Raw genomic sequence first — 13,370 nt, 5'->3', positions numbered from 1 at the left:
AAGATGCCTCTGCCTCAGCTACTATGTACATACGAGAATTTACATGAGCTACGTACCCACAACGTGTGACGCCCCAAGAAGTCATACCAAGACGGAGAAGCCCCTGAGTCGTGTCCATAGTACACTAGATATCTACATAGTACTTCCCACTCATGGACATTCGCAGGTTGATCTGCTCCAAGACTGCTTGGTGGCCCCGTAAACAGTGTGACCTCCTCTCCGGTGAAGTCAAGAGGCAGGCAAGTACATTTACTACCCTTTAACGCAGATACTCCCTCCGTATCGCATAATCGGAGGCGAGACAAGTTCGCCACCCAATCTGTTCACATCCACAAAAGAATATTAGGTTTTCATTTAGATGCTTCGGCGTGGACTATGAATATTACAAGTCCTTTTGCCACCGGGCCGTTCAAAGGTACATACGTACCGCGTAGAAGGAGAGAGAGTGTATGTGGGTAGTCAGTCATGAGAGATCATCAGTTTCTGCTTTCCTCGAGTATTGGATCTGAAGGCTTGGGCTTAAAGCAATAGGAATTGATGATACCTACACTACTGTGTAGAACACTACTAGTTGTTTCGCTATCTATACAAGTTAGTGCGGAGCATCAACCAAGGGGCGAGATAGGCGTTCGTATCGCCTTAACCATGAGTGTGCTATCACGAGTTTCGCCGGCCCATTCCACTGGTCCCATTGTGAAATCCGTCGACAGTCTTGCCTTGAGGAGACCTGGTCCTTGAGTAGTCCCAGCAGACCGACCGACCCCCGATCTTGATCCGAAGGTAAACCTATGATGTCCACAACGTGTGTGACTCTAGGCTCTAGCCCCAACACCCCAACACCCTTGATCCATCATGAGAACGGACCCCAATGTCCATTAGCAATTTCTAGTAAAGATCACCTATCCCAGTGAACTCCAGTCACCGATTCGGTGGACCTGTTCCCCATTGTCAGTTGCCACCTCCTTCCTTTAATCCTTTCCTCCGTGCCCCCCCTGATCCATTCCTCAAACGCCCTCATTACAAAACACGACAAATCAGACTCCATAATCCCCACAAACACAACAACAGCCCTCTCCCAGCCCAGGTCCTATCCCAGAAGAAAGGTTCAACGGCTAGCCGGCATCTTGAGATCCTGATCGGCTCAAACTGGAAAGTCACACACGAACGGTGACTAGTGTAGTTCTTCACCAGAGCCACTTTACCTTTTCAAGCGTGCACGTCCAAAGGGGAGTTACCGTTTGTAGCGATAGCCGTCTTGGCTGCAATTTCTCAAACTTTTCTGCTTATGTACCGAATTTGCGAGCTTGCACCACTATGGCCAGCTCCTGCCAAGTCACGCTATAGACCAATCAAATCAATGGATTTCAACCATTTCTGTTCTCATGCTTGAATTTCCAGAAGAACATAAGGGGTGACCTTGCTTCTGGCAGAACCGTTTGGAAGTTTGGGGACATCTGGGCAAACCAACAACCACCCCATGTCAGCCAAGTACTGAAAACTCCAGACGTGTCATAGAACAGTTGGAGCCGATCAGGGCAAGCGGCTCAGCGCAGATCCCCATGTGTCCATTCGGTGAACTTTGGTACCGTTGCTGAGACGTGATTCTTGTTCATCCGAGACTTTGTTGTGTCTTTGTCTCTTTTCTCTACCACACGGGCGGGACTCTTCCCACTGCCAGGCTGTGACTGCTGCTGCTGCTGCAACAGCTGCTCAAACTTGTCCTTGATAGGACTTACATTCCCAACCCTATGCTGCTGCTGGTGGGAGGTAGTTCGGGGAGGTATCGCCGGTCCTGATCCGAATCCAGGTCCCAGTCTCGGGCTTGTGGTCGTCGTCATTGTCGAATTGTATTGGTGGTAGGTAGTGCTGGTCATTTCTCCGAGCTCGTAATTTCCGCTGCCAATGTCTTCGCCGCCGACGCTTGTCTCGTAGTGGCTGGGTTGGTCCACTCGAACTGCAGAGGAGGTGGCGGCCGCTGTCGCTGTCGCTGCCGTTCTGCTGTTGCGCTTTCCTAGCCAAATCACCGAGCCGGTGGAGTTAGATGGAGTGAGGCCTGTGAGGTTACTTGATTCCAAAGAAATACTAGTGAAGGTTGTGGTCGAATCTTCTTCGGCGGGGCGTGTTGATGATAGGTTGCCCATGGATCCTTCCGCCGTTGGGTGCACTGTTGACGTTGAGTTACGGTCGGGCAAGTCGATGCCATTCGTACCGGCTGGTGGTTGCGTTTCACTCCGACCCTCATGCTGTCTGTGTGTGTTCGTAAAGCCATAATAGTCTTGAAAGAGGTGTTGACGATGCTCTGAAGCAGCACTGGCCGTTCCCAGCACCTCAGCCTCGCCCTCGATATACGAAAAGATGCGCCGCTGTCGTGGATTTACGGCCGTTGATACGTCCCCCGTTTCGATTACGAGATTGTTGATATTGCGCCTTTGAGACAAGCTACGGCTTGCCTCCTGTGAGGCCGTACTCGCAGTGGAGCTACTGGATGTAGAGGGACTGTATAATTGGCCGTTCACGGAGACCACATGCTGATTTTGACTCGATCGAGGGCCACTGTGCGGCTTGGTGGGCGAGGGAGATGTTGGCGATGATGAGTCAACGAGACTCTCTTCTACACAAGGAGGAGGAGTATCCATAGATGGTTGCAATTGTGACCTACGCCACCGCTTGTCCTCCATCGCTCGTTTCTTTACCATTTGACTAATGCGAGCATCATTGTCCACCGGAAGGATACGCAGGGAGCTCTCTGGGAAGCCGCCAAAAAGAAAAAGTCAGTAAATTGCATCGATTATTGATAGAATATACCCAACGAGGTTCCGTACCTCTGATCCCGGAGTGAGTTCTGTCTCTGGTCTTCTCACCCCCAAAGAGCTCGTCCACCACCTTGTCCCCATCATCATCGCTCTCTCCTGCTCCAAAGAAATGGTTAACACAACTCCATCAACTCTTCACAATCTTGCACACCCTCGTCGATTGATTCGCCCAACATACCTCGATCCCGATTAGCGGTAGTACTCATCCTCTTCAACTTCGCCTGGAACCTTTTGCTCCCTGACCGATCAATGAGCGTATCTTGTCTCGCCAGCGTAACACTTGCTAGGCCATCTTTGCTCTCCTTAGCGAGCACGACTTCGAGCCGCTTGATCTCGGCCTTGTAGCCGTCCTCTCGCTGAATCCACTCCTCGCTGATTCCTCGGAACTGCTCCAGTTCTTTCTCTCGAAGGTTCTTGAGCTCAGCTAGCTCTTGTTCTAAGGCTTGCAACCGCTTTGTAAGGTGTGCGAAGCCCTCGAGTACGTTGTGAACAAGCGAGTTATATCTTTCACACCAAAAAGATTCGTTAGTAACTTCCTCATCATGCCGAACTAGAAAGAGAAAGAGGTGACCTACTGGACAGGAAGAGGAGCCATGGAATCCCCCTTCGTCATCATAACCGCTTGCAACGTCTCCGCCATCTGCATCAAATTGGGGTTATGCCAGGGGCTTCCCCTAGCGGCATTCCGCCTCAGTCCTCCCAGCCAGTCATCCTCATCATCCCCATTCGTTGCGCTCCAATTTCTAAGCGGCAACACACTCAACGATGGTGCCGGTGCTGCCGCAGCACTCGGCGTCAGCGGCCGGAAGAAGGTAAAGCGGCTGGTGCTGCCACCGCTTCCCTCACGAGGTCGCCCGGAAGAGAACGAGGGTGACGATGGGGCGGTGGCCGAGGGCGAATCTGCTCCATTCCCACTTGCTGCGAGATTAAGCAAACTTGAGACCCGTTGGAAAGTAGCTGACGGCCTCGACCTCAACAATCGGCTACTGGTGCCATTAACATTGCTATCGCTTGGCGATTTCTGATGAGGCAGTGATGGTCGCCGTAAGCTTGCCGTTGAAGCTCCCGAGGAGAAAACACCCGCTGTGGGAGTTTTGGGCGGCAGTGGTCCAGACCCGCTGGTGTTGCCTCCGAACGCTGTTCCCCCGCTCCCGCTCCCGCTCCCCACGTTGCTGACTACGTGGATGCCACCGTCATTGTTATGGTGTTTGCTGGTTGACGTGGGATGGGGTAAAGGCAAGGCGTTCTCGTTACCGTCGATAGTCGTTACACTTGTGACAGAGCTATCCTCCGATGTAGAAGTGATGACGGGCTGCGCTTGTTGCTTGGCAGGTTGCGCGCGAGATTGCTGGAATCTACGCAACCAGCTGGTGCTGTCGGCCATCCCGCTCGCTACGTACGTTTTGTAATATCGGCTGCTAACCGAACGTAAACTCTGGCGGAACTCCTCCGAGCGGGTGGGTAGTCAGTTACCTCGAATTTGCGCGCTGCCGTTCTCTCACCACTTAGTCTAGCAGCTCAACATCGATTTGTCGGGAACAGAGGCGAGTGCGAATGAAAGCGTCAAGTGTTACCGGGTTTTGAGTGACCTGAATGTGCCACGCTTGGCGGGGTAGAGCGACGGGCTGGTCGATACGATTTGGATGCGGTATGCGGTTGAGCTGAGAAGGTTGGCAATCAATCAGAATCCGATGGAAAGCGGGATGCAGACAGGGTTTGGTTTAACAGAGCTTGATGCCAGTATCGGGCTGTTCGGGTTAAGTCGCCAACCACACTCGCCGGCAGCCATGAAGACATGGATTACTTCGGATGAAAGCGAACGCATGAGTGAAGGGATTGTGCTTGCCTAGCAATCTGAAACTGCGCTCCTTACTTTCGGCTTTGTTGGGCTCCTTGCTCTCTCCTCATTCCACAAAGCTGCTGCGGACATGACGGATAGTACTACTGCGTGTATGGCCAAGTTTGTTTCATGAACCATGTCGCCTTCCCAACTATATTCACAAACATCTCATTGCTGCAATCATTGACACGAATTTACAACATCTATGCGCGGAGTGACTTGTGACGTGGTTCATCACTAGTGATTTTCCCGACCTAGCGGGTCAGCGTCAATATCTTCTTTCCAGTCTTGTTGGTTTTATACAATCTACCAGTCTGTAACTGCTCGACTGTATCGTCCAGACTCAATTGTATATAGGGAGAAAGTCGGATATGAGCGGCACAAACCGACTGATGTGACGCGGGATCGATGATAGGGCCAGATAAGCACACTGCCTTGAATGAGCATATTGCTCTTGTCCCTTCCCTAGGAGTATCAACGGTCCGGCTCCCTCGACTATGTAGGTCGCAAGCATGAATTCATCCATTTTTCGCCGAGGTGCCGTCGCCTAATAAAACATATCCTCAGCTCTTCGCCTCCTCTGCCCTCTACCCTCCAATTTCTCAGCAAACAATTCTTTTCCTGCGTTGGTTCCTGTTCCGCTGAACTTCTCCGGGAATAGTTCTTTTACCGTCGTGCTTGTCGTCCCTGTCCCCTTGATCCTGAACCCTTGGTCGGTGCTAATGTTCTTGGTCGCCAGACCACGGATGCTAAAACCCCCGGCGGATGTCGTTGTTGTCGTTGTCCGCGTAATTCGATCTGCTAATTTAGCTATATACGTCGTTAATTATGAATTCATCAAAAGCTTCGTTTTTTTTTTCTTAATTGAGTCGAGCATTTGTCATCTGTTGCGTTTGGACGTATCTCATGTGGCGGGCACGCACAATCGTGCCTTGACAGTCGCCGCATCACCGCACTACTTCGCCAAGAAGGAGAGCCTTTACTTGCGAGAGGAGACGGTCTTCTCTAGGTTCACAAGCGTGGAAAAGACCGTGTTACCCCGCAAGGAGAAGCCCTCCTGCTTGGGACAGTGCTGCGATGCTGTTGCTTCCGCTGTGGCTGTTGTGAGTGATGTTGTTAAAGAAATGTCGAACATACCGCTTGCCAACTTTCCGACGTCCTCCTCCACTTGATCCATCATTGCCCTGCTGCCAATAGTTGAAGAGACCTTGGTAGGGAAGAGTTCTTTGGGCTTGTTGGCTTTTGAGGGGAAAAGCTCCTTAGTGGTGTTGTCGTCTCTGCTTCGATCTCTGGGAGATTCGGTCCTGGCCAAACGCTCCTTGATCGCCCGACCCTTCTCCCGGCTGCGTAGCGAAGCAGCATCCCTGTATCTGTTGTCTCTCTCGGCGTCTAAATCCATCCGTGCGTCACTATCACGATCTCGTAGAGGTGATGCTGATCGATTACGCTGGCGTGGCGATCTGGAGCGGCGGCGGTCAGGGAAGAGCTCCTTTTCTCGGTTCTGTCGCGAGTACGACCTCAATCTGTTAGATTCGGTCGAGAAATTGCTGGAAACCGAGCCACGCCGAGACCGCGACCGAGGACGTGTCGAAGCAGGCCTTGTGATGCGCTTGCCTAGCGCCGTCGAGTCGTCATCGTAAAGATTGACGTCAAATGGCTCACTCTCCTCTTCCTCAAGTTCTCTGCGGCGGTCGTTTCGGTCGTTCCTGTAGTTTTTCCTGCCCCGTGGGCCATCATCGCGATCCCTATACCTCCGGTCTCTGAACTCGCCACGCCTCTTTCGCTCCTCTGGGTCGTACTCTGGATGTAAAAGGTAGAAACGGCTGCGGGCCGCAGCACCGACGACTTTCCTGTCTCCCTGGACGGCGAAGCGGACAAATAATACGCTATCTGGTTTTCCCGAGAAGCCCTTGGCGGGGACTTCTTCCAGTGGCGGTAGTGCTGTTGGGTCGGCAATAGCGACCGATGCGAGAGCAACGAGAACCTCCTGGGCAATAGCCTCGGACCTGAAGACAAGGTTTGCGTTGGTGTCATCGATCCACTCCACCCTGTCGAGTTGGGTCAATCCACAGTGCTCGGCAACGTAGCCTTTGACTTGCTCAGGGTTGAATGTGTCAAGACCGCGAACGTGGACTTTCGTAGGGACAAGTGCCTTGTCGGACTGAGCATGGTCGCCGTTGCCGTTAACGTTGTCGGGACCGTCATCGTCAATCTCGCCGGGTTCCTGTAGACCAGAATGATTGATAAGTGACTTGTCTTGGCTCAGCTGAGCCGAAAAGGTAGGGACTGGAGCCAGCGCAAACCTGTTCCTCGCCCGTGATGATGTCGTGCGTGTATGCCTCAGGTATCTGGGGGATGTCTTGAACGTCATGGACGTCGTCCACGTCCATCTCAATATCTAAATCCATGACTGCAGCCTGAGTTGGGTTATGTGATGTCAATGGCGATGGTAGACAGTTGTATTCCGCGTCCGGGCGCAAGACAGCGGTAACTGGATGTTTGCGATTGCTGCCGGTTTGTTGATTGGCAGGAGAACAGTCGGAGTATTGGAAGCAGCGGAAGGTCCGCGAGATGAATACTAGTTGTAGGTTAGACTAAAATTGCGGTCATTACGGGCGAATTGTGTAGCGGAAGGATGCGTGTGATCTGTCGTCGCGATTGTGGGAAGTGGAAAGGGTTGAAGTTGGCTTTGTCGTCGGTGGATGAATTGGATCGAGAAGCCCAGCCAGGCACGGCTGGCATGTCTGGGTCCGCTTGTTTGCTGGGGTGGGTTGGGACCCACACGCCCTATCGATAAGACAAGGTTCCACCCTAGGCTCCCAACTCGCGGCTGTTCCAGGTCGGATTGCGGTACATAGGGCAGAAAGTGGAGCAGTTTGCCTTGACTAAGGTTTCCACTTGGCATCGGTGAATGGGAGATAGGTACACATAGAGGTATCAGGTAACAAAAGTGCAGCAACCAAGTATGTACAGGCCAGTACTGGTTTGTTTGTTAGCTCGAGGCCTTGCGTCAACTTTCCTAATGCGTTTTCATTAGCTAACTAATGCGTGATCTTACCTTGGAGATGCCATTTCTGATATTCAATATGTCATTGAATTCTTGTTAATGCCTTTGTGATTCGAACTCAGCTATTTTGATTTGTCCTTGCGAGGTTTGGGACTATGAAGGATAGATTCGTCTAGTGGACAGAGTACAACAGAGGTGCCTACCTACTTGTAGTGTACCGAGCTAACAAACAAACCAGCATTGGACTGTAAACTTCACTTACTTATTCTCATCCAATTCGGTACAGCCACCAAAACCCCAACGGCTTCTTCTGGAAACACAGGGACGGGATGCAGCTGATAAAATACATTAGGTATCTTTCAATATACCAAGCTGCTACACTATGTTCCACTAGCGTAAAGTATACGAACATCGGGCATCTAGCCCCACGGACCACAGCATTAACACCCCGATACGTACTTCGAGAAAGCATGTCAGACACAGTCCCTAAAGTCCTGAATTGGGGCTTGTTCGCCAAGGGAGCATTGCCTCACTGAGTGAGGTCGGTCGAAATACTAAGAATTTGCAGTTCGAACGACGAGTGTGTGTTACAAGCGAACCATGTCGTTTGTGAGACAAAGTCTTGACCGCCCCTTTCCTTTTCGAATACTGCCGGATATACCTTTTTTCTCAATTTTTTTTTTCATAAGATTTTTATTTATTTACTTATCTATCAACTTTCTTTTCTCTCTCCTACTCTGTCGGCCGTTCATAAGCTCTTTTCCCGAATACTCATCGAAATGACACACGCCTCGCCCGTCTTTTGACAGCAGTCATCAACAGTTATGCAATTCGTTTGCACTCCGGAGGAACTTTGGAAACAACTTCCAAGTTTCATTCAATCCATTCCTCATTTTGTCATCATGATCGCCATCATCGTCGTTACGCGCCTGCCTTTTCCTAGCTGATCGCCCCGAAAGATTTGTGTTAGAGCCTGAAGTTATCTGGGTTCGAACCAAAGTATCAACGAAGATAAGCAGCTAAACAGAATGCAAATAAAATCACCGACGCACACACAACATCTATAGGATGAATGCTGGATAGGTGACCGTGTGAATCCAGTTACCAGATTACCCCTTCTCGACCCGGAATTTGAAAAAACATGACCACCAAGTATATGAGCATACGCCCCCGTCTACCCCTCTCAAATCAAACGCCTGTTGTTGACAAATGTCGACATATGCCCTCCTTCTTTCCTTACATGACCATCTGGGCACATTAAGTCGAGAAGCTGATGATATTATTCTACCCCCCTGATCCCAGCGCCCATCACTACTTATCGAGCTCAGATGCAAAGCGTACATCTTCTTCCAGTCATGCCGTTTCAACGCGCCTTCGCAGCTCCAGGATGGAGCTGGAAGGTGGTGCTGGGCAAGTCCGCTTTACTCGGGTCGCTTCGCCGTCGACTGGAGGAGCGGCTGCCCCAAAGCTATTGGATCGAGACATTTCTGCGCGAGATCGTTTGAGGGAGGATGGCGGCGCCAAAGAAGGCAATACCGAGGTGATCTCACCGGCAGCGGGCCGTTCCCTGTCGTCAACGGCCATGTCGCCATCAAAAGGATCCGTGTCGAGCATCGGGTCATATGCCCACGCGGCTTCGAGGCCTTCCATGAATACAGGAGCATGCCTCAGCGTGTGCCACGAAATGGTGTCGTGCCGCATAGCAATGTATAGCGAGTCAATCGTGCCACTCGAGTCGCAAACGGCACAGTTCTTGCGGAGGAAGTCGTGGTCGTAGCTGGAGTCGACTAGGGAAGCTTCAAGTTGACGCAGCATCGGAAGGCCCTGGAGTGGCTCGGCGTCGCAGAGTTTGGCTTGAAGGGGCATCCACAGACGGCCTCTCAGGAACATGCCGAACGCCTTCTCAACGGCCTTGACAAACGACGAAGCGTCCCTCCCATGAACAGCTACCATTTGGTGGAGACCCCGTGATAGGCATCGTTGGTACGCGTTGGTATTCCTCTCGAACGGCATGGGCACACGGGCATGGGGAAGCAGCGAAATATGAACGGTCCAGGCACCCGTCGACCGGGCAGAGAGCGGGGGTGTTCTCGTGGGGTGGGAGATCAGAGTGCCGTCGAGCGCGAATCCTTCTCCATATTCTCGGACGGGCGGCCGCCCTACTTGCGAGTGGCCGTGAATGTCGATGGGATTTGCGCCACCGCCTAAAAGGCCTAAAGGGCCTGCAGGAAAGTTTGGGCGAGATATGTCAGATGTGGACCGTCTTCGGGGGTGATGTCCGTTAAGTTTGGCCAGATGGTCGTCTTCCTCTGCGTCCCGTGCGTCCTGCGAGTCCTCCAGCTCTTCCATCGTCTCAGCAATATTCTCGATCCGTTCCTCGAGGCTTATGTCGGCGTCCCTGAGTTCCAGCTGTCCTGCCTGTAACTTGTCAAGCTGCTCATCATGGGCCCTCAACCTCTCGCACACTTCACGCAGTTGTTCGTCCTGATGTTGAGTCTTGCGCTCTAGTTGTTCGATTGACCGCCAGCTGATGCTGACATTCCGGTAGGTCCCTTTGATCTGTTCACCAAACTCTTCCCTACTCTTCTCCAAGGTTTCCTCCACGTCTGTCAACCTGCTGACGATACCTCTGGTCTTCTTCATGTCGTGCTCCACATCAAACAACCTGCTGACAACATCTTCAGCAATACCTCTAGCAACCTGCTCCTCAAGTTGCTGGATACGCCTCTTTAGCAGTTCGAGTTGGTCGCCAGGTAACGAGTCTGGCTCCCTCTGATGGTAGCAGGCCAGATGACCACACTGGCAGGTCGCGCCCGGAATGCCTTTCTGGCGAGAGAAGCCGACGCAGGCACATCGGTGGCCCTTGATTTCTGGTACGCACAGAATGTATCGACAATGGCCCTTGGGCATCGTGGTTTCGTCCACTGGGTTGTTAACCGGCGCCTGGAGCGGCGATGGGGACGACTTGGCTGACATGCCCGTCAACTTCCCCGGAACGACTGTCGTCCCGTCGACCTCCTAACTCCAACAACGCCCTTCCTTCACAGGGTTGAGGTGAATGAGAACGGTGGAAGGATCGCGTGACGTAGTATATAAATGACGCCCAAGGATGGTGGTACCGGCTCACGTCAGTACGTAAGGCAAGTAGGGTAGGTAGATAGATAGGTACTGTTCGTGGTGGTTACTATCGAGGCTCACATATGGCAACGAATTGCTGATGGGAGAATCGTCGGAGGTCCATGGAATGGTAGATAAACAAAAAGGATGTTGGACATTCACACTCCAACTTGATGGGAAAGAGTCAGGGGTCTCTCGGTACTTTGGGAAACAAGTGGAAACTGTGGGGAGACGGGAGGTTCAGTGTGGGTTGATGACGGAAGTCAAGAGGAGCCGTTGGGCTTTCGAGCGGCTCCGTATGCGGTATGTATATCACCAGCCGGGGACAGGATCGCTGGTAGGACGCCTGTGGATTGGTCGACAGGTCCTAACGGCTGGGATGTGCCCGAAGGGGTCAAAACAAGGCAGCCAGGGGGGAGAGGATGATCCAGGAACCGGCGATAAAGGGTGACCTGTGAAGCGGTGGGGGCTGGCTAGCTGGTCCCTCTTGTCGACGGAATTCTGGCACAATCTGACACAATCTGGTGCAATCTGGCACAAGCCTAATCTGGCGGTGGACCTGGATGTCGTGAGAAGGAGAGGTATGATAGGGAGGAAGGGGTGCAGCAAGTATCGTGGATCTTGATATGCCCAGCGAGGTTGCTACTTGATGAGGGGCCCGCCCTGGGCGTTGCGATGGGATGCTGAACGTTTGCTTTTCGTTCCGTGGCGCCGATAAGTGAAGGTCACGCCTGGTGTGAATCTGATGGTACGTACGTGGGCGTGAGGTGTACGCAGGGGACGGATGGACAAAACGGCCAACAAGATAGATCAAAGAGATCAGCGCTTGCGTGGTGGTGGGGACAACCTGTAGACTCAGATATGATGGTCGAGGCAACAAAGGAGCCTGAGTCGGTAGCGGGATGATTGGATTCGAATTCCCGACACTATTTGTCCTGACAATTGGCTTGTGGTCCTGTTCACTGGTTGTGTTGTTGTAGAATGTAATGACGGGATGGGAGAGACATCGACTGAGATGGAAGGAGGGAGATAGCGGCGTGCACGCCCACCTCGCAGGGAAGATTCGAATGAGGGAGATAGTAGGTTGCGACAACGGGACCAGGGTCTTGGTAGGCGTGAGACGGGTTGCCGGCATGAACGAGGTACCAATAATGCAGCAGCTCCGGCCACGGTGTTGTTCTAGCTTTTGGTTACTATAAATCAAAGTCTGACGGGTTAAAATCCGGAAACCTCAACGGCGTCCGAGTACTCTACATAAGGCCTCCGTACGTAGCTGTGGACTCGATCCAAATACCGCGGCCTTCTTCCCGATGGAGTGCAGTCTCTAGTGTAGAGTCCCGCGTAAAGGTGGGAGGGGGCCTCGGGGGGGCTTTGGGGGTAAAACTATGATGGCGATGATGTTCGGGACTTGATATCCGTCGGTAAACTTGGATCCAGTTTCACCCCGTGGGGAGAATGGAGGGATTGTAGCCCTACACACCAGTCTACCCACCACGCCGGCGTTGTTGGAGGAGCTGTGGCGCTAGGTTCAACGGCCACCGACGACCAGCCCACATCACCACGACGAGATGAACAGGTACTTGGCCAAGGTACCTACCTACAATCTGCATCTGCAGTCATTGTCAGAACATTGCCGTTCCTGGCATTGCCTCCCCCTCGGGGCGTCGAAGCGTGTCGTTGCCGACTGAAATGGACACCCGGACAGGGTTACAATCCATTACCTCTCCGGAAGGGCAGGTGCGCAGCGCAGGTATTGAAACATTTGGAGTCAGGTTCCAAAGGGAAGCCAGGCCGTTGTTGTGAGTTGTGACTGTGGGGCCAGGGTGGGAGGAAGGATGTGGATGGACACCGCGGCGCTGAGGGAGGAAGTGGAGGGGAATCGGCAGGGAAGGAAGCGGGGGTTTTGCGGGTGGATGATTCTAACAACCGGGGCTCCAGCAGGGATGGCCACTCGCGAAGCCATCAAGGTCACTCCCCTCGGCGAGACCACTGGTGTACCTGATCTGTGCGCTGTTGGGGACATGCCCACGCCTCCCGGGGCCTCTAGTGTACTGGCCAACCACAAGTCCCCGTGCTGCGACTTTATCAAAAGAGAGTGAGTGACACTCGAGACGACACGCACAAAGCGAAGCCACATGGATGACGAGGAACAGGACTGTGGGGGTCAAGATAAGCGCATTTCCGGCTGGCGTGCGGCCAGACCCTGAACAACCTCTCTCACGCAGTTTCCAGGGGCTTTTGAGACCCTGCCGGATGCTGGAATATCTCCCATTCGACAATTTGCCTTTGCTTTTTTCTCCCATGTACGACTCCCACTGACTTGATTCGAATAAGGTATTTGCACGGCATTCCTCCCGTCCTTTCTTGACCATCTCATACCTGGAGGACACAGAACCCACCGGACTGGCTGGAAAAAAAAAAAAAAAAAAAAAAAAAAAAAAAAAAAAAAAGGTCCTAATCTCGAATCTACTGCAGGACAGCGACAGTCGATGTGCCGGTGCGTCTGCGGCACAGCAATCCAGATATCTATAGAGAGCCATCACCCGCGTAGCTGTGTTCCATCCCAAAAAGCGATCGACAACCTGTCTTTCCC

The 13,370-nt window shown here is 52.5% G+C and overlaps 4 protein-coding genes across 4 annotated transcripts; all 4 read right to left on the bottom strand.

Moving 5' to 3' along the window:
- Window positions 1-1,544: 1,544 nt before the first annotated feature.
- B0T23DRAFT_401209 (uncharacterized protein) lies at window positions 1,545-4,197 on the bottom strand (the record flags this gene model as incomplete). The annotated part of the gene is made up of 4 exons (XM_062838559.1): window positions 1,545-2,746; window positions 2,823-2,912; window positions 2,992-3,317; window positions 3,389-4,197. 4 exons carry the CDS (start codon window positions 4,195-4,197, stop codon window positions 1,545-1,547), a joined length of 2,427 nt encoding a protein of 808 aa, XP_062697302.1.
- A 618-nt stretch (window positions 4,198-4,815) lies between these two features.
- B0T23DRAFT_370450 (uncharacterized protein) lies at window positions 4,816-7,352 on the bottom strand. The gene is made up of 3 exons (XM_062836597.1): window positions 6,957-7,352; window positions 5,791-6,877; window positions 4,816-5,463 (listed from the first exon to the last, which is right to left on the bottom strand). The coding sequence occupies exons 1-3, from the start codon at window positions 7,059-7,061 to the stop codon at window positions 5,201-5,203; spliced, it is 1,455 nt and encodes a 484-aa protein (XP_062697301.1). The 5' UTR covers window positions 7,062-7,352; the 3' UTR covers window positions 4,816-5,200.
- A 1,376-nt stretch (window positions 7,353-8,728) lies between these two features.
- On the bottom strand, window positions 8,729-10,903 carry B0T23DRAFT_23089 (uncharacterized protein). The gene has a single exon (XM_062833883.1). The coding sequence runs from the start codon at window positions 10,634-10,636 to the stop codon at window positions 9,014-9,016; it is 1,623 nt and encodes a 540-aa protein (XP_062697300.1). The 5' UTR covers window positions 10,637-10,903; the 3' UTR covers window positions 8,729-9,013.
- B0T23DRAFT_23093 (uncharacterized protein) lies at window positions 10,904-12,405 on the bottom strand. The gene is made up of 2 exons (XM_062833885.1): window positions 12,375-12,405; window positions 10,904-11,960 (listed from the first exon to the last, which is right to left on the bottom strand). Exon 2 carries the CDS (start codon window positions 11,910-11,912, stop codon window positions 11,172-11,174), a length of 741 nt encoding a protein of 246 aa, XP_062697299.1. The 5' UTR covers window positions 11,913-11,960; window positions 12,375-12,405; the 3' UTR covers window positions 10,904-11,171.
- Window positions 12,406-13,370: the final 965 nt, after the last annotated feature.

Source organism: Neurospora hispaniola, assembly GCF_033458365.1.
Source record: "Neurospora hispaniola strain FGSC 10403 chromosome Unknown B0T23scaffold_1, whole genome shotgun sequence".
NCBI classification, from domain to species: Eukaryota; Fungi; Ascomycota; class Sordariomycetes; order Sordariales; family Sordariaceae; genus Neurospora; species Neurospora hispaniola.
This window is presented reverse-complemented; position numbering and strand designations above follow the sequence as displayed.